This window comes from Mustela lutreola, chromosome 16 (assembly GCF_030435805.1).
Source record: "Mustela lutreola isolate mMusLut2 chromosome 16, mMusLut2.pri, whole genome shotgun sequence".
Classification (NCBI taxonomy): Eukaryota; Metazoa; Chordata; class Mammalia; order Carnivora; family Mustelidae; genus Mustela; species Mustela lutreola.
The window spans coordinates 60,288,061-60,307,702 of NC_081305.1; the positions used below are offsets into that span (position 1 = coordinate 60,288,061).

At 55.3% G+C, this 19,642-nt stretch overlaps 1 protein-coding gene across 2 annotated transcripts; it reads right to left on the reverse strand.

Annotated features, from left to right (window-relative positions):
* Nucleotides 1-292: 292 nt before the first annotated feature.
* On the reverse strand, nucleotides 293-18,906 carry DEDD2 (death effector domain containing 2). Of its 2 annotated transcripts, none has more exons than XM_059151914.1 (5): nucleotides 18,756-18,906; nucleotides 17,772-18,137; nucleotides 15,812-15,934; nucleotides 12,236-12,376; nucleotides 293-3,998 (listed from the first exon to the last, which is right to left on the reverse strand). In XM_059151914.1, exons 2-5 carry the CDS (start codon nucleotides 18,097-18,099, stop codon nucleotides 3,607-3,609), a joined length of 984 nt encoding a protein of 327 aa, XP_059007897.1. In that variant the 5' UTR covers nucleotides 18,100-18,137; nucleotides 18,756-18,906; the 3' UTR covers nucleotides 293-3,606. The 2 variants fall into 2 exon arrangements, with proteins under 2 accessions (XP_059007897.1, XP_059007898.1); XM_059151915.1 differs by having other exon boundaries at nucleotides 18,722-18,883.
* Nucleotides 18,907-19,642: the final 736 nt, after the last annotated feature.

Here is a 19,642-nt window from a genome sequence, read left to right on the forward strand (position 1 = left end):
AACTAACACAGGCAGTATCTACCAGACCTGAACATACCCAGGTCCAGCAGTTCCACTTGCGGGTATATCCCAACAGAAATGTAAGCATTTGTTCACCAAAAACCATGCACTACAATGTTCGCAGCAACACTATTCGTAACGGTCCCACACTGGAAACAACCTCAATGTCCATCAACAGTGCCATGCATGAAGTACTTGTGGGATGTTTATAACAGTGAGTCAGCTACTGAGGGACATGTGGAAGAAACGTACAAACAACACTGAGCAAAAGAAAACAGACACAACGGGAGACTTATTGTATGGTTCCATTTATATCAAGTGCAAGATGAGAGAAGATTATCTACATCATTGCGGGGCAAAAAAAATAAAAAGAGGAATTATTACGTAAAAGGCAAGGTAGTGTTCCCAGCTAGGAGAAATGGCGAGGGGGTAGGGATGTTCAGGAGGGAGCACATGACAGGCAGGGGGGTGAGGGGCTTCTGGGGTGTGGTAAGGTGTTTCTTAATGTGGGAGGCACATGTGTTTTACAACGTACTAACACCATATATCCGTTGTCCCTACTTTTCAGAATGTTCTAGTTACAGTTGAAACGTAGGGTGGTGGTGTTGATTTTGAACAGAATGAACGGGGGTCCGATCCACGAGGCCTTCCTGGGACCCTCCAATCAGTGTCCCCTGGGCTCCCCCGGCCTCTGCGGCTTATTCAGTCACTACCCACCCTGGGCTGTGGCCCGCGGTGGCCCGGCGTGGCTCGCCCACCAGCACAGGGCCTGCGGAGCCAGCGGCGCCCCAGCCAGAGCAATGCCGGAGCCCCAGCGGAGGCCCCGGGACAGGCGCACAGCCGGGACCCCCACACGTGGGGCCTCGTGAGCCCACCTCACACTACCACCTTCTAGCGCAACCGTGCTGTGGCTGTCGTCGTGGCCAGCCCGCGGGAGCACATGGCCACTGTGCAGACGAGGGCTGACTAGGCGCCGCCACTTACCTCTGACTCTGCTGATCTGTCCCTCTCCCTGCACCCGGTTTGGGCACCTTTCCTAAGACCTTCCCCGGGCTGCCCTCTCTGCTGTAAGGCCGCTCTCCGTCATTCTGTTGAACTCCTACTCATCCCTCAAGAGCCAGCTCCGGGCTCCTCTCCTCTGTGAAGCCTTCCTCTGGGCTCTCACAGGCCCCTAGTTCGCCTGCCCGCGGTCTGCCCAGGCCATGCCCCACGGACTTTCTTGACTCCTGAAGCTCTTTGATCTCCCCAGCTTGTCCTCACGGCCTTCTGTGACCCACTTCTTGGCCTCGGTGGTGTGTCGGTCACCCCCTGGGGTACCGCGTGGTCTCTGGCAAGTCCAGGCCAGCTCCACCACAGACGCGCTCAACGGCGCTCTGGAGGCGACCCACATCTCCATGTTCCCGCCACCGCCGGCGCCTGCCCCGCACTGCGCCTGCGCGGGCTCCTGTGGCCTCGCAGCTAGGCGTCTCCACGTCTAGCACGCGCTGACCAGCGAGGTAGGAGAACGCCGGGCTGGAGAGGGTGGGGTGGGCGGGGCTTCGGAGAACGGGGAGGGGTGGGCCATAGGTGGGGCCCACACCCCGGAACTGATGGGTGGGCAGCGCCTGACTCTCTCCCCACAAGGGGGCAGGGACCCTCGTGCAGAAGCGGAAAGACCCCCCTCAAAGCCGGGTGAGGAGGCCGGCTCCGCAATGCTGGCCAGCAGAGCCACAACCAGCAGCAGTTCCCGCCCCCAAGTACAAAAATCCCCCAAACCTTGAGAAGGAAACCTACTCCCGCCCAGACCAAAGGCAGTTCCCACAACTGGAGGGAAGAAGGGGCGTGGAAACCCCCCCACCCGCCTCCCCAACCTGCATCCACTCGGGGAGAGAGGCTCTTGAGCTCAGGGCTTCTCTATCCCCCAGGCAAGCCACCTCCCCTCTCTGAAACCCATTTCCTGTCAAATATGGGGGCAGAATCCCTACTTCGCACAAGCTAAGCATTAAATAAATCTTGAGGTGCCCAGCAGACCCTAGTTCCTGCCCAGAAAGGGTATGGTGCTAGACCAGGTCTTCATTCCAGGACAGGTCTCAACCCTTAGACTTGCCACAATGTTCCTCCCCACCAACACAGGCCAGCGGTCCAGGTTCCCAAGTGTGGGCAGAAGTACCTCTTCCCCCAGGAAAGGCCAGCAGTCCCTGCCTACCTCCTCCCAACCACCCCCATTCCCCAGCCTGATTCCCTTCCCCCACAGGAAGGAAAACCTTGGTTATTGTGTAAGAAACCTGAGTTCCTAAGCCCTTAAACAAGGGGCGGGGAAAGAGGCCACAACCTCCAGTAGCCACAAGGCAGCAGAAAGCAGTGCTGGGCCCCAGGAGGAAGAATGCAGGTCCAGATTTAAGAGGTGACTGTCCAGAAGGCATGAGGAGCCATCTGGGGAGGGATTCCAGCCAGCGAACTGTGGCTTGTGACCCGTTTGGTTTCCAAAGCTTGGGGCTATAGTGCTGGGCTAGATAGCTGGCACCTCAGTGAATAAAGTAAAAACACTAGTATTTCCAAGAACCTAACAAGAGCAAAGCATGTGCCAATGGGGTTGGAACAGGTTATGACTCCCAAAGCAGTTAATTCCTTTGACAGATGAGGAAACTGAGGCCGAGAGGAGAGCAGGCCTGGGGTAGCAGCAGCTGATGACGCTCCAGCATCCTGCCCTTCCTCTAGCCAGATAACTGGGCCAGGAACCCCAGGGCTGGAACTGGGCCCAGGTCCTCATTAGCTCCTTCCTCCAGCCCATAAAGAAAGAGTCCTAGAGAGCCTTGATGCCCACCCTAAGCCCCAATCTAGGGCAGTTTTATTGGCGCCATTTGTAAAAGGCCTTTCCCACCAGCCCCAAGCCTTTGCCTTCCCTTTTGGAGAAGGAAGTTGGTTTCTGATCCTGGCCCCATGGGCAACGACACGCTTGGTCTGATGCTACTGCAATGCACGTGTGACACTCCGGGTGCAGGTCCTTGTTCAAGTCTGCATCCAACTGTGGGGAGCAGGAGAATGTGGAGATCCAGGTCTGTGTCTGGAAGTCAGGCAGAGCCCCAGCTGGCTAGAGAGATGTCTGGGCAAGAGGAGCAGGCCCCGTGTGCACCCTAGCCCCAGTGCCCAGCGCGGCTGAGGTCCAGGCTTGGGGACAGTAAAATCAGATATCCTGAGAGAGAAGCCCTTAGGCCAAAGACATGTGTGGAGCAGGCCAGGGCAGGAGCCCAGGGAAGATTCCAGAGGGAGCAGTGTGCATGTGCACACACAGTTCACTGAAGTGAAGGACACGGTGGGGCCTTTGGTGAATGTGTAGCTATGCCTCCTGCCCGTTCTGATCTGCATGCCTGAGTCCCTGGCCTCCTGAAGCTGAGGGAACACACGAGAGGGTAGGGTTGGGAGGAGGCTGGGAAGGAAACTCAGGTGGAAGTGGTTTAGGCTTCAGAGCCCACATCCTGTGGGAGAGTCTGTCAAGGGGCCAGGCCATCTGTCCCAGTCCTCGGGGCTGCTGAAGTTGACAGTCCTCTAGGGGCAGAGATGGATGTCCTCCAAGGAAGAGAGTGGCCCAGAGGCTAGGAGGTGGGTTCAGTCCTGCCATGTCCAGAATCAGGAGGCCTCAGTCGGGCGCCGTCCTCCCTCCTCCTCCATCAGCAGCAGGCGGCGCCGGCCAGCCTCATAGTCGGCCTCGTCCACACTGACCAGCAGGCGGACAGCCTCCCGGCCTACGGCCTCGCGAAGGGCCTCAGTCAGGAACACGCCCCGAAGGGCCTGCAGCAGGGCGCCACTCAGGTAATCGCCCCAGAAGGCGTCCAGATAGGAGAGCTCAGAGAACTTGATGTCACACACCACGGAGCCCAGGTCCCGGGAGCGCAGCACGGCTGTGGCCTGCCCAAACACGTCCAGCTGCCGGGCCAGTGCCTGCGGCCGCCGGGAGGCCACACCCTGCTCCAAGGCGGGCCCGTGCTCACAGTACTCTGCTCGTACCCTGAGCCGGATGTCTGTGGAGAAGGAGGGACTGGTCAGGGAGGGGCCAACACAACAGACAGACAGACAGACACACACACACACACACACACACACACACACACGCAAATGCACATGCACGCGCACGCACACCACAGTGGGACCAGGAGCCCACAACCCCTTCCTCCTGCCCCAGCCTCCTCCCACAGGCTCCTCCCACTGCCCTACGGGTTGCACGGCCCCTGCCCACATCCTTCCCCCTTCTGGTAACCACACCCAAGTATGGAGACGCCCTCCCATGGCTTCTCTCTTGCTGCCTGGCCTCTGTTACCTCCTGACCGGGCGCCGTCCTCTCTCCACTCCAGCCGCAGCACCCTGCTGCACCCCCACCCACTAGGCAGGCTCTACCCAGCCCTGCCTCTCCTCCCGCTGGGGATGCTCTGGCCGGCCCAGTATCACTTGCTTCCTCAATTCCTTCAAATGCCACCTTCCCAATGACATCTCCCCTAAGCTCCCCATTTAAAACTTCACCACCACCAGGGACCCCAGCCCCCGACCCTCCCAGTCCCCCAGATCCTGCTCCCTTTCTTCCCAAGGCACTTACCACCTAACCTCGGAGGTTTCCCTTATGCTGTCAGGTTTTTCACCTGTCACCCCTGGCTGGGCCCCCTGTGAGCCCCCCGGAAGGAAGAGACTGTCTATTTTATTCACGGGTGTAGCCCTGTGGCACCCAGCAGACACTCAATAGATACTTGTGAAAGAACCAATGCGCAGGCTGAAAGACCTGCCTTGCAGTAACGGGCCTCGCCCTATCCTGCACTCAGTGAGACTCCTGTGGGGCCACCATACCCAACAGGAGAGCGCCACACAGGGGTCTCAAGGCTGGGACGGGGATGGCTTTGCTGGTAGCAGGTACCCTCTTTCCTCAGAGGCTGGTAAGATGGTGGGCCCAAAGCCCGGAGCTGCCGGGGGCACTTGGCCACCAGGAGGAAAGAGCATGATTCTCTGCTACGATCCATTCCCTTTTTGCTCAGGCCAGTCAGAGCTTAGTTTCTGTTCTTTACGACCCTGACCCCATCTGCCCAAATGAGGGGGCAGCTCTGCGCAGGGCACAGCACCCAAGATTTCCTAGACTGTCCCTATAAATGTGACCTCTAGCAGATCACCTCCCTGTGGGATTACTAAAGCCCCCCTTGTGGGTTAAGCCTCTGCCTTTGGCTCAGGTCATGATCTCGGGATCCTGGGATCGGGCCCCGCATTGGGCTCTCTGCTCAGCGGGGAGCCTGCTTCCCCCTCTCTCTCTGCCTGCCTCTCTGCCTACTTGTGATCTCTGCCTGTCAAATGAATAAATAAAAATATTTTTTAAAAAATAATAAAACCCCACTTGTAACTCAGGCTACTAACAGAACCTCCTCTCCACACAACCCCAGCTGTGAGAGAGTCAGGTATGAGCTGGAAATGACAACAGGCACCACCCACACAGGAACTCACACCCCCATGAGACAGGCTCTATAATCACCCCAATTTACAGGTGAGCAAACCGAGGCAAAGAGAAGAGAAGGGATTTGCCCAAGGTCACGCAGCCAGGGTGTGGCAGTGCTCCACAGAGGTCACTGGGCTGCTCATGCCCCAGAGGGCAGCTTCGGGTCCGTGAAGATGAGTACAACCCAGAGCCTTTAGATGCCGCTGTGTAACCTGGCACAAGTCAGCACCTCTCTGAGCCCAGGCTCTTGACGAACCCGGGAATTCCAACTCAAAAAGACCGTTGAAAGGACTAGAAAGAAAACAGTGGATGGAAAAGAAGTGACTAGCACTGCCAACGGTGCCCAAGGGGTGCTCCAAGCACGGCGCCGCCGACAGCTCTGATGTGCCAAACGCTTCACCCTCAGCCTTCCGCCGGACCAGCCCCACGGGGTACGGGCCACATGCCACCCATCTGATGGATGAGGAAACTGAAGCTCTGGAAGGGGAACTACCATGTGCCCAACTCCCTGCGCCTTCCACACATGGTGTCAGCTGCAGGGCACAAGGTGGAAGGCAGGTCTCTGCTCCCCCAGATGACTTCTCAGCACCACCCACTTCCTCCTCCCACCCCTACCCTTCCTCCTTCTGTGAGGGAACCTCATCCTCTCCGCTCAAAGCCCAGGGAACCGCACCTGGCCTTGGCGCCTAGGACTTCCCACGGCCCTCAGGCCCAACTCCCTCCATCTTAAGAACCACATGAGACTGCCAGGCCTATAGCCTAGACTCCCCCGAGTGCCTGACCACACCCTCAGTTGGTGTGGGCCGGGGAGCAGGGGACTGGGAGAAGCAGCACCTGTCCAAGGCCACACGGGGCAGCTTAGTGGCAGAGGCACAAAGCCAGGTGGCGGAGTCCGACAGACCTTGAGGCGAGTCCCGGCTCTGCCACTCTCTAGCTTTGGGGCCTTGGGCATGTGACCTCACCTCTCTGAGCCTCAGTTTCCCCATCTGAAAAACATAAACAGACAAACAAGAGGTCCCTGCTGCATGGTGCAGTCACGAGGATTCAAAAAAGCAACTCATGAAGCAGTTGCCCCGGGTCCTACGACACAAGAGGCCCCCAAAAACAGGAACTGTGATTTCGACACCCACCTCTCTACCCCACGGCCCCTGCCCAGGCCTGGTCCTCTCTCGCTTGGGCCCAAGTGAACCTCCCCCTTACCTTCTCCTTCAGTTCCAGCTGCGTTCTCCCCTGCCCTACCTAGTCACAAGGCCAGGGCCCCCATCACAAGCCTTACTCACTCGCACGATCACTGGTCCACCTCCTCTGCGCAGAACAGACCCACTCACCCACCAAGGCCCAGGTCACAGGACCACACATCCCAAGCCAGTGAAGCCCTCCCACATCACCCTTCTCCTCAGCACAGCTCCGTACTCAACCTGTGGCAGAAACTGTTCAGATCCTGCCCCCAAGACGGGGGGTGGAAAGAAAGCAAAACCAGGATGGACTACTGTGTGTCCCATCTGTTCTTTTATCCCATGAATCAATTTACAAAGCCCCAGGAATGTGGGGTGACACACATGCCCCACCACCAGTGGGCTGGCAAGATACAGAACCCCAGTTAGGGAATGCCTCCCATGGGCCAGGCCCTCCCCAAGGGCGTTCCCGATCTCTGGCTCTGAATCCTCACAGCATTTTCCTTATCCCCACTGACAAATGAAATCCCTCCCCAGACCAGAGGCCAACATCAGGTCTGGAACACAACAGTGTGGCACTCAGAGAAAGGGGCCAAGGAGACTCCACAAAGGCAAAGGAGAAGACCTGTTTTACCACCCCTGGCCAAGGATCAGGGGCACCAAGCGCCATCACCCCTTTAGTCCTCGCCCAAATGACCAAAGGGCAACAGGTGACACGCACAGAGGATTTACTGCAGACTGGCACACAGGTCACTTACTGACCCTTTGATTCTCCCTGTAACCTTCAAAAGCAGTGCTATTACCTCCTTTTTGCAAATGGGGAAACTGAGGCACAGAGGATGAGTCACCTGCCCCAGGGCAGAGAGGCAGGAAATGGCAGAGCTGGAATTCCAGCCTGGCAGAGCCTGGCCCCACAGCCCAAGCTCTGAACTACCCTGTCCTGTTGCGGCCTCTCGCACAATGATACACGGTAAGCTATCATTAAAAGACATCCCGAGGGCCACAAGAGAAAATGAGAGAGAGCGAGGTGTAATTTAGATTTCAACAATCAGATGGAACCTCTCTAGGAAATGACACTGGAAGTAAAATGTAAAGAACAAGTAGGTCAAGAGAGAAAAACGAGGAGAAGGAAGAGCAGCATTCCCAGGAGAGAGAACGGCCCCCATCGAAGTCCAGAAGCAAAAAATGAACTACGCGTTCAGAGGCTGGGGCCAGGGTGGATGGACCATGCAGAGGAGAAGGGCACCAGGGGATGACTGGAGGGACAGGACCCAACCCGGAGGGGCAGGGAGTCCAGGGCCTCGCGAGGCAAACACACACCTCAGCAGCTCAGGGGCCTCCTTGGTAAAGCCTCACCCCTGCACTGGCTCTCGTGGGGTCGCTTTGGGGATTACACAGCTGGCTGCGAGTACAGAGCAGAGGCCAGTGCCTGGTACACAACGAGCCCTCCGAGGGCCTAGGGAAGGACATGAACTTACACCGAGACGACTTGGGCCGCACTGCAGAGGCAGCGAGGCGGCAGGAACAGAGCCAGGGTAGGGGCCAGGGAAGGCCAAAGGGCCAGGACAGATGCAGCAGACACGGACAGAAGTGGACAGGTTGGTCCAGGGTGTCTGTGAGGAGCAAGGCGCAAAGAGCTTCTGGCCCCTGTGTGACCTGGGCTTGGAGCCGGCTGAATTGCTTCCTCTGGCCAAGAACGCCAAACATTTAGCAATGGTCCCTCTCCCCTTGGGCAGCTGTGCAGCAAGGCTCCCTGTCCCCAGGGCAGAGGGGGTGGTGCTACCTTCCTACTGAGGAAAGCTGCTCTTGCTCCTGCACTCAGGTGGGCCCCAGCATCCTCTTGTCCCCCAACCCCAAACCTCATCCCTCTCTCCTCGAGCGCAGAATAAGATGCGGAGGGAAATGGGCAGGGATGCCCAGGGGCTGCTCAGGAAAGGACAGGGACAGACACAAGGGGGAGAAGGGCAGCCAGAGTGCTCGAATGGAAAGACCCCTACCCCTCCACTGCCACTCCAGGGCCCGCACCCCCCCCTCCTCTGGACAATACTGGTGCCCAACCTTGCTTTAGTCTTCCCCCGGGGACACCGTGTCATATCAAATGTAAGGGTTTCGGGAACGAGCAGATCAAAGCAACGAGGAGACGCTGCCACTAATGTCAGAGAAAGATAAGCAGCCACTCACTCCCCACTTCCCGATGGAAGGCCACAGCACCACCTGGGAAGTGAGCTTGAGAACAAAACATCACACCAGAGTCTGATTAAGTCTCTCCAGGCCAACCACCGATTTCCAGGAAACACAGACAACAGGGGACCCTATCGATCTACTCCACTGCAGGATGCAGTTGGCAAAATCCAGTCTTCAGGAAACAGGACAACTACCTCCAACAAACACAGAGCTCAGGGGATGGGGGAGAGAGAACGGACATGGTAGGGGGATCTCCGCAATCAGAAGAGACTTCCGAAAGCCAGCATGAGGGCGCCTGAGCGGCTCAGTCGGTTGAGTGCCAGACTTGCGCTCACATCATGATCCCAGGGTCCTGGACTGAGCCCCACATCGGGCTCCCTGCTCAGTGGAGGGTCTGCGTGTTCCTCTGCCCCCTAAACCCCGCACGCACACGCTCGCACTCTCTCTCAAATAAATTAAATTAAAAAAAACAGAACCAGCACTTCTGAGACAACTGGACATCAGAGGACTGACTGGACATCTGACAGAAACTTGACATTTTCGGGGCAGTAATTTTTCGAGAATTCTGATCTTTTAGAAGTACACAGTAGAAAATCCACAGAGCAAATAACAAAACTCCTGAAAACGACTGCAAAACACTGTGGATGGTCCAAGAGGACTGCCCACGAGCCGACAAGGGCTGAGGGCAGTGAAGGGGGGATGCGGTCATCATGCTGGTGTGCCTGCCTCTGTACCTTCTCCACAGAAAACAGGGAAAAGAGCAAAGCTCCTCCTGTCATTCAAATCCTCTGGCTGCTTTCTGTCACATAAGGCAGTGAAAGCCCCGGCCCCCGGCCCTGCAGGACGGGCTCCCCCACCTAACCTGTACTTACCTCCCAGCAGCCCCCTTGTTCCCCGGGCTCCAGCCTGGCCAGCTTCCTTACCAGCCCTTCACCACCACAGGCTCAGTCCTACTTGGACCTTGGCACCTGCAATCCTCAGATCCAGAACATTCTTCCCCAGGCATCCACACACTCGCTCTGTCTCTTCCAAGGGGTCTTCTGAGACCACCCTATCTTGAAAATACACCTGAAATGGCATTTTCCATCACTCCCTACCCCCCTGCCCTGCCCTCTCTTCTCAGGCGCCATCTGGTTTCTTTTGGCTTTCTCCTCCTATCAAAACCAATGGGAGGACAAGCGCCACCCCCCTGCTGTGCCCAGCACATAGTGAGTGCTCTGAGAATACGCGTGGAGTATGAGCATACGCGTGGAGTATGATCGGAGCCTGCCACTCTGCAGATGGGGGCTGTCACCCCTACCTCAGGGCTGTCTTGAAAACTCAGGGCCGAGCGAACAGCGCGCCCAGCACAGTGCCCAGTGGATGGCCCTGAAAAGGGATGTGCAAACTCAGAGCCCCTGTGTCCAAACCCCGGCTACTCCAGACACCCTTCCCCTTAAGAAACCAGGAGTTTGGTCCAGTTCCGGCCCTCTCAGGAGGGCAGTTGACTAGGGGTTAAGCCCCACAGCTGTCACACACACATCGGGGCAAGGAAGTCGGGTCACTCTAGTCTGAAGGAGCCTCTTTCCACCCCTGGTCTTGAGCCTCATTAAAGGTGAAGCATCCTAGCTTCCAGAGGGAACCATCAGCAGCCTACAAGGGAGGGCCTCCCTCCAGCCCCACCCTGCCCAGTGAGTCAGCAGCCAGACCTGCTCACAGTCCTCACCGCAAGACCCAGCCACACCCTGGGTTAACAACATCCCCGCCAAGGCCCGCCATGGCCCAGCCCACCTGAAGAGACCTGGAGCCTCTGGGGCAACAAGTCCCCTCCCCACCTTGGCTCAGCAGGCCCCCTGCTGCCCAGCCAGGTCAGTATTTCTGCTCAGGACCGCCTGCCTCAGGAGAGAGTCACCCCGGGGCAGCCACCGAATCCAGCAGAGGGTTGTCAGAGGACACTGTCCAGCTGAGGGTTGTCAGAGGACACCAGTGTCTGTTCCTCCTGGCAGCACCCAGCACAGGTCTCCGCAGCCTCATCGGAGGAGTGGATGGGACACTCGGAAGAGAGGGAACCAGAGACGTGTGGGCTGATGAGCCCACGCCCAACCATGCCCCTCAGGGCCACAGTTCTCAAAGGCAAGGCCCAAGCACAAATCTCTACAGCAGAGCCCACAAGACACCTAGCCTAACACACCCGCAGGCCCAGGCAGCCCTATTGGCACCCTCCCCTCCCCAACAGAACGTCTCTGGGCCAGACCTTCCACCTCTCCCGCTTGGGCTGTCCAGCCTCTTCCCTCCATTCCCTGCTTCCTTTTTGTTTAATTTACTTCAACAAGTACCTGTCACGGCACATGCTATACCTATCTGTACCTGGCCCGCTTCTAAGCACTTTATACGTCATCATTCACTGATTTTCCAGATGGAGTCAGAGTTCCATCGAAAATAGGTATCAGGGGCACCTGGGTGGCTCAGTGGGTTAAAGCCTCTGCCTTCCGCTCAGGTCATGATCCCAGGGTACTGGGATCAAGCTCTGCATGGTGCTCTCTGCTCAGCCGGGAGCCTGCTTCCTCCTCTTTCTCTCCTCTGCCTGCTTCTCTGCCTACTTGTGATCTCTGTCTGTCAAATAAATAAATAAAATCTTTAAAAACAAAACAAAACAAAAACAAAAAAAGAAAACAGGCATCAGATCACCTCACTCCCTGCTGAAAATCCACTGTAACACTTGCTGTATGGAATAAAACCCACACTCCAAGGTCTGCCAGGCCCAGTGGCTTGGCTCCTGCCAGGATCCTCCACCCACTCCCCACCCTCTGCTCACAGCACTATCTAAAGCCAATTGCAGTTTCACTGATCTGTCACCCTATGAGAAGGTCGCCTCCCCAACCAAAGGGCCCTCACTGCTATTCCTGTCCCAAGCACACTGCACAGTGACAGCAAGACACACAAACCGGTACGGAGCACATGGCGTGGGCCCCCGGCCAGGCACTGGGGGAATATTTTACCGGGTTAATTCATCTTCTCTCTCAACGAGCCCAGTTGGGGAGCACCCTATCAGCCTCATTTTACACAGAAGGGTTCGGTCACCCGCCCAAGGTCAGACAACCTAGCTAAACGCCAAGGCTAAGTGACCCTAGCAGCCGGCTCCAGGATCCTCATTTCTCACACGCGCATTGTTCTACTGCAGACTAAGTAAACCTATAAAAATGGTTACTGAAAAAAACAAATAAAATTGAGAGCAAGAGGTCGTGAGGAAAAGCTTCCTGGAGGAGGTCACACATGTGAGCCTTCCACAATAGGCAGGATGGAGACATGCAAGAGGAAAAGGACAAACAGAAGCCACCACCTCCCCACTGGTGGGCCACACTCTGCACAGGCGCCTGCCTCTGCCAGCCCTGGGATCAGCAGCCGGCCACAAGCACCGGCCATGCATTCACCACGGCCCACAGACACCTACCACAGGTCACTTTGCCTTCTGAGGCAGGTCTGGATGTCTCCTGTGGCTGCTGGGGGGCGGCGGCAGTCCCTCTCCGCCGCCGCCTGGCACCACCACTGGGCCTGCCCCGACTCCGCCGCTGCCGCTTGGTTGGTGGGGAGCCTGAGGAGAGAAAGATGGGGCACACTGAGGATCAGGATAACAGGTAGAGCACGGTGGCAAGGGCCTGCACAAGGGCTCAAGGCTGGTCTCCGTGCTGTGAGACCCTGGGTGAGCCCCTCTGCTTCCTGGGCCTCAGTGGCCGGGTCCATAAGACGAGCAGTAAGTAGAACCTAGCTTCACCCAGAAGAGCACACCCCACCATCCAGCAGCCCCACTTCCAGGTCTGACCCTGAAGAAAGCCCTGCACAACCTCGTCAGCAAACAGGCATGACAACAGACAAACCACTGCGGCATTGTTCCTGTCTCAATGCAAACACAATGTAAACATATGGTGAGCAGTACACTAGGTTAATTACCAGGGTGCTGACTCCTCAGTAAAGTAAAAGCGAGGTACAGAACAAGTGTCTACAACTTACTACATCTTGCCTTAAAAGAAAAAGAAAATAAGCATACAAACTTGCTATTTTTCCAAGACAAAACACTGTATAGGCAAACAGAAAATGAATGAAATTAGTTACCTACTCACTAGGGGTTGGGGGCCAGTAGAAACAATCCTCCTGAGAACATCCTTCTCCCGATTCTATTAGTTTTGACTTCTGAGTCTTTTTTCTTTTTTTAAAAGATTTTTATTTATTTGATAGACAGAAAAAGATCATAAGTAGGCAGAGAGGCAGGCAGAGAGAGAGGGAGAAGCATGCTCCCCGCTGAGTAGAGAGCCCGATGCGGGGCTCGATCCCAGACCCTGAGATCATGACCTGAGCCGAAGGCAGAGGCTTTAACCCACTGAGCCACCCAGGCGCCCCTGACTTCTGACTCATTAAAGTGGTTTACATACTCAAAAAATTAGAGAGACAAAAACACCAACCATAAAATTAACAGAAACAAACCTAGCTGCATATGTAACTGGTAACACCAACTGAAGAATTATTTCAAGTAACTTGGAAGAATGTTCTGACTGTAAACTCTTGGTGGGACACACTCCTAGGGCAGGAAGAACCACAAGTAACTAACTGGTCTGCTTCATTCAGGAGAGGCAGTCAGCAGCGGCACTGACGTACTTTCAAAGCTATGATTGTCATAAAATGAACCAAATAGATTTTCTATCTCAAAGCTATTAATAACCAGAATTTTTAGTGTACAAGAAACAAATATTTATAACGTTAATTTCAAAAACGATAAGACAAATTTTTTTTGTTTGGGGGTGGGGATAGAGTGTGTATGCAGGCAAGAGCCAAGAAGGGGAGAGGGAGAGACAGCATCCCAAGTAGGCACCCCGTCCAGCACAGAGATGGACCTGGGGCTTGATCTGAGGTCATGAAATGAGAAAGATGGGACACACTGAGATCATGACCTGAGCCGAAATCAAGAGTTGGACACTAAACCGACCGAGCCACCCAGGTGCCCCAAAATACTAATATGAATTTTCTTAAAGTAATTTCTAGCTCTGTTCACTAAAAGAGGCCAGAAACAATACACACACTCAGCACCCAGGTCTAGGTCTCTAAATGACAGTCCCTCTAAAAGAAATGAGGCTTCTTCTGGTAACAGCTGATTCCAGGGCTAGGGAAGAAAAAAGACAGGTGAGTCCAAAAATCTTGCAGTCCCCCAGAGCAGGAAGCCCAAAGAATGATGGAGCCCCATCAAAAAGACAGTAGGAGCTAATCAATTTGAACCTCAGGAAAAATGACTAATGGATTTTAACACAGTAAATAAACAATTATACAGGAATCCACAGCACTGCTCCCCCTCCTCCCAAGAAAAAAGAGAGAAAAAAGGAAAAGTCTCAAAAGAGTGCCAGCTAACAGACCACTGGAAAAGAGTAAGAAAACCACCATTTTATTAACACCAGTGTCAGCACTAGTTTGAGCAGAGATCATCGATGCCTACTAAATCCACCAGGGATGCTTCTGGTATCAGGACGTGCCAAGGTGTCCCCCCACAGACTGTAAGTCAAAGGGGGAAATGTCCCTTTACAAAGGACAAACATGGCAGACCCCACCTTAACCAAGTGCTCAAACCTGCCAACTCACAGCAAGAAAACCAGAATGTCAGCCTCCTGATGGGCTCCAACGTAAAGCCCACAGCATCAACTAAGGAACAGTCCTGCCAAAACATGTAACCTGAATCTCATCGAGCCTCCTGACCCACTTTTTACTGCACCTTACTTTACTTCACTCGATTCTCCGTCCTGAAAACCACTCTCTACTACTCTGACCACACATTTACAGGGTTTTCGAGTTTCAAGTCATGAACCAGAAACAACGCCCAGTGGCTGCTGCCGTGCTTGTCTCCTGGGGTGAGGGTGATGGGGCTCCCCACTTCACAGGAGCTATACCAGCTCCAGCACCCCACGAGGAAATGATAGGACACTTTAAAACAATTGTGACATTCTACAGAACAAGCAGAGAGAGTCAGTAAGTCAAAGTCATAGCAAGAAAAGAAACAAATCTGGGGCAGGGAAGGAGTCTGGTTTCTCAAGTAAGAGATTAAGAAGACAAAATAAATTAATGCAGGGGCGCCTGGGTAACTCACTGGGGTAGGCGTCTGCCTTTGGCTCAGGTTATGACCCCAGGGTCCTGGGATGGAGCCTGGCATCGGGAATCCCTGCTCAGCGGGGAGCCTGCTTCTCCCTCTCCCTTTGCCTGCTGCTTCCCCTGCTTGTGCTCTTTCTCTAATCAATAAATAAAATCTTAAAACAAACACACACACACACAGACACACACACAGAAACTCAACTATGAGTGGGTCCCGAGAGTAGAGACCATCGGTGGGAGACATGAAAATGAAACATTAGAATATCGGAGGATCAATATTTATTTTCTTAGACATAATAATGGTCTGGAAATGACCTAGGAGAATCTCCTCATTGTCAGAAAATGCCTGCTGATTTAGGGATAAAGTATCCTGATGGCTGCAACTCATTCTAAAGCATTCAACCACAAATCCACCTTACACACAAACACACACATAAGGCAAAAGTGGCAAAATGTTAAAATTACTGAATGGAGATGAAAAATAGGAACAAGCTCACTGCACTCATTTTTCAGCTTCTCTGTATGTTTCAAATTATGTTTGAATAATTTAAGAACTAGGAAAGAGGAGACGCCCTAAATGAATTGGCAGGGCAATTAAAACAAACGAATTAAAGATCCCTGACATGAATAAATCTCGAACATGTGTCCAGCAAAGCCAGCCACGTGAAGACTGCCCACCATGTGATGTCATTCAGATGCCCTATAAAACTACCACAAACAATTCCATACATTGCTTCCGGACACATGCTTTTGTAGGATAAACACCACACACAATGCAATGTGGACACAGAATGACCCCTTGAGTCCCTTCCTTGGCGGGCTGGGATGGAGAGGTTCATCAGGGTTCAGGAGGAAAAAGGCACGCTGCCATCATGCCCACCCCACCAGGTGAGAGGCTCACCTGTCTCCCACTGACCCTGCTGGGCGTCTGAAGTACCGCTTGATTGGCGATGGCGTCGGCGGCTGCCTTCGGTCCTTTTGGAAGAAGAGCTGGAGGTACCATAGTTGTAGCGTTCCGGAGACACTTCACAAAATGAAAAACAAAGTATTCAGGGCCTCTAGCCCCTCCCCAGCCCAGCCTCCAATTCCCACCTGGAGATGGACTCCTGCCCCACTAGGTGCTGAGCTCCCCAGAGCTTGGAACCCAGCCAGCAGCTCCCTCCCAAACGCTTCCTGCCCAGTGGTCACTATATGCCTACAGAAGGGGCTCAGGAACTCCTGGGGCTGTCCAACTCGTGTCTACAGCAGCTCCAATGGCCAAGGCTGGATTCTGTAAACTGAGTCATGGTCAGGATCCCTGCAATGTCGCCCCCCACCCCCGCCACCTCGAACTGCCCCCAACACTCCTTGAGGCCCCAAGGAGTAGCAGGCTCTCCAAATCCTCTCTTCCACAGCCTAACCTCCACGTATCTTTTTTCCAAAAACACGGTCAGTTCTTCTCTAGTGGTGCCCTTCTCCTGGTTACCCAATGCCCATGGGCTTCCTCTGGCCAAGGAAGTTCGTGATCCCCCTCCGTGACTCACCACCTCACCTCTAATGACCCAGCTGAGGGCTCAATAGCTCCAGGCCTATGCACAACAGGACTCCTGACCCTTAAACCCTTGGGTTCCTCACCTTCTCAGAACTGCTCCTCCAGGAGTACTTCCCTCACAGGATGCAGGGCATCATCTCAGAGCCGAGCCAGTCAGGTATGAATCCTGACTCCCACACTTTCTACCTGTGTCACCTGCAAGCCCCTATGTGAAGTGGCTTCCTCCCTCCCTCTCTGCTCTTGCTCTGTCAGTACCCCCTGCTCCTACCACACTGGTCTCTGACGGTACCAAACTCAGTACTGACTCAGGGCTTGAAAGCTTCCCTTTCCCTCTGCCTGGCATTTTCTCCTCCACACAGCAGGGGTAGAGCCGCCACCTAAACATTGCTTTCTCCAGGGCGCCTGGGTGGCTCAGTGGGTTAAGCCTCTGCCTTCGGCTCAGGTCATGATCTCAGGGTCCTGGGACTGAGTCCCTGCTGAGCAGAGAGCCTGCTCCCCACTCTCCCTCTGCTGCTCCCCCTGCTTGTGCTTTCTCTCCTTCTCTCACTCTCTGTCAAGTAAGTAAATTCTTTTTGGGGGGCTCCTGGGTGGCTCAGTTGTTTGGTGTCTGCCTTCGGCCCAGGTCATGGTCCCAGGGTCCTGGGATGGAGCCCTGCATAGGGCTCCCTGCTCAGCAGGGAGCCTGCTTCCCTCTCTCTCTCTGCCTGCCTCTTTGCCTACTTGTGATCTTTTAAAAATAATAATAAATAAACATCCCTTTCTCAGAGAGGTTTTAAGTGGTTACCCAATCTGGGGGGGCAGGAGGGGACTCCCTTCACTGTGAAACACTCCCTATTCTCTGCATTCTCTTAACTTTGCTTTTCTATAACCATGTCTAAAAATAAGCTATCTGCCTTAATGGCTGCGTCCCACCACCAAACATAAGCTTCATGGAACAAACACTTTGTCAGTCCCAACACCTTGTACTTCCTGTGCTCAAGCACACAGGATTCAGTTCTTACATGTGGGCAAGCTGCTTAACTTCTCTTAACCCTGTTCTTTCTCCTGTAAGATAGGGACACGAACAGGACTTCCTCATGGGATTACTGGGAGGATATAAGGCGACAGAAAGGGCTTACCACTGTGCTTAGCAAGAAATAAGCCCTCCATAAACAGTGGCCACAAACGTCATTGCTGTGGCCAAATTCCACAAGCTCACCTCTCCCAAACCCATGCCTCCTCCCTGCCTGTGTTCCTCATTGATAGTCTGAGCAAAGGGGAGGAGCGAGCACCCTGGAGGCGCAGCCAGGGCACACCACCGGAAGTCTGTCACCCTGCCATTCAACCATACCTGGACGGCGCCTCTTGCGCGCCAGGTGTGGCAGCAGGTCGTGGCGAGCCAGCACGCGCAGGAGTTGCCCCAACAGCCGAAGGTTGCTCTCGTCGCACTGCCCGCGGCGCTCCAGCTCCAACAGCAGCTCCAGGCCGCTTCGGGCGCGGGCCAGACCGCCGGCCGCGCCGGGGGCCTCATCGAGCAGGAAGGCCAGCAGCTCCAGCTCGCACTCGGTCAGCTGTCCGCCCACCACCTCGAACATACGGTGAAGCGACAGCATCCCGTAGTAGTCCAGGCATTCGTCCTCCTCCCAGCTCGGAGCCGGGGTCAACCCGGACAGCGCCATACCCGGGGGAGGGGGCAGCACAAGCTCTGAACCAGGGCCTAGAACCCACACAGCGGGGGAGGGGACAATGGTCAGCGACGCAAGGACCCGGACCCCGTCCCCGCCGGCGCGTCTCTCCCGCCCCGTCCTGCCCTGCAGGGCCACCTTCGCACCCCAGTCTTCTTTGCCGCTCCCCTTCCCCCAGAAAGGAATGGTATCGCCCGACGTCCCCTAGTAACAGGTCGAGACGCCAGACCCCGGTCGTCCTCCCACCAGTCGGGCCTGCCCAGCCCGAACGCTCCTCCCCAGGTGGTATGTCCCGAACCAACCTCCGGACCCGACCAAGTGGACTGGGTCCGAACAAGCGTGGGGCCCCATCCCAGAGAACCCTGCCAACTGCCCTCTGACTCTGGGCAGCACTGTGCGGACGTGCCCCTTGGCTTCGTCCAGTGGTACTGTCCGATCAGCGCCGCGGCTCCAACCCAATGGTAGCGTCCGAAAGTAACCCTCTGCTCCCCACAAGTGGAACCGACCAAAGCAGCCCATCGCCCCGCACAGGTGGAGCTGTCCGATCCCGACCCCCTTGCCCTGTTAGGGCGGTACCGCTCTCCCCCACAACATCCAAGAGGTTCCGTCTACCCACCACCAGCCGCCCTCAGGCCTCTCTGGATCCTCACCGGACTCTGGCGTCTGATGACTCCCGGGCGACGGCCGCAGCCACTTGTTTTGGATCTTTCTGGCACCTTCTCTATTATTACGCCTGCGTCACCTCGCCCCTCCTCCTTCCCCCAACTCGCGCAGGTGCGACCGCCACGCCCCTTAAGCGCAAGCGCAGAGTGAAGCTTCTAAGCCCCACCCCTCAGGGCCCGCCTCCAACCGTAGCGTCCTGCCCGGCAGTGTCGCGCCTGCGCAAAGCGAGATTGGTTTCCGCGTTTGAGTTGGATCTGACTCCTGGTTGCAGGGTTGTTCCTGTCCGCAAGTGACTTACGCCGCTGGGTGCTTGTTGCCCCACGTCAAGCCCTGTTGGAACTATTCATCTCATGGACTACAGTCCCATCCTAAACACGATCTAGACGCACACATTACCACTGCTCCCGGCTGCCCATGGCAAAGGACCACAATAGCGACCGTCCTGGCTTCAAATAGCTCCCGGACCCCTTATGATCTGGACTTGGCCGCTCCATCAGACTGCCCCTTACTCCTAATGACGACCAGGAACCTACGTCACAACTGTGCCATCTCATGACCCCAACTGGAATCTCCTTTCATCCAACAGAAGCCCCCATCTCCGATGTTATTCCCCTGATAAAGACCAGAAATCTCCTCCATCTCATGTTAGGAACCAGTACCTTCCTCCCGATTGCAATAGTCCCCTCCATCCTGACTGTTCACTTCTTGATGGCATCCATCACGGACTGGTCCCCTATTACAGTCAGACACCCTCTTCCTGTCTCAAGCCCAACCCTCCTCTTGCCCCCCCCCCCCCCGCCCACAACAACCCTTTCCAATCTCTGACTTCCAAGGTTAGGGGCTTCCTAATACCCTGTCTCTAACCTGCACCTAC

Excerpts from the sequence above, each read along its gene's own strand:
- DEDD2 (XM_059151914.1), bottom strand. The coding sequence starts at position 18,099 with ATGGCGCTGTCCGGGTTGACCCCGGCTCCGAGCTGGGAGGAGGACGAA. Across the intron at positions 15,935-17,771 it reads GCGCAAGAGGCGCCGTCCAG|TGTCTCCGGAACGCTACAAC; the intron begins GTATGGTTGAAT and ends CATTTTGTGAAG. Across the intron at positions 3,999-12,235 it reads AGAAGGCAAAGTGACCTGTG|ACATCCGGCTCAGGGTACGA; the intron begins GTAGGTGTCTGT and ends CCTTCTCCACAG.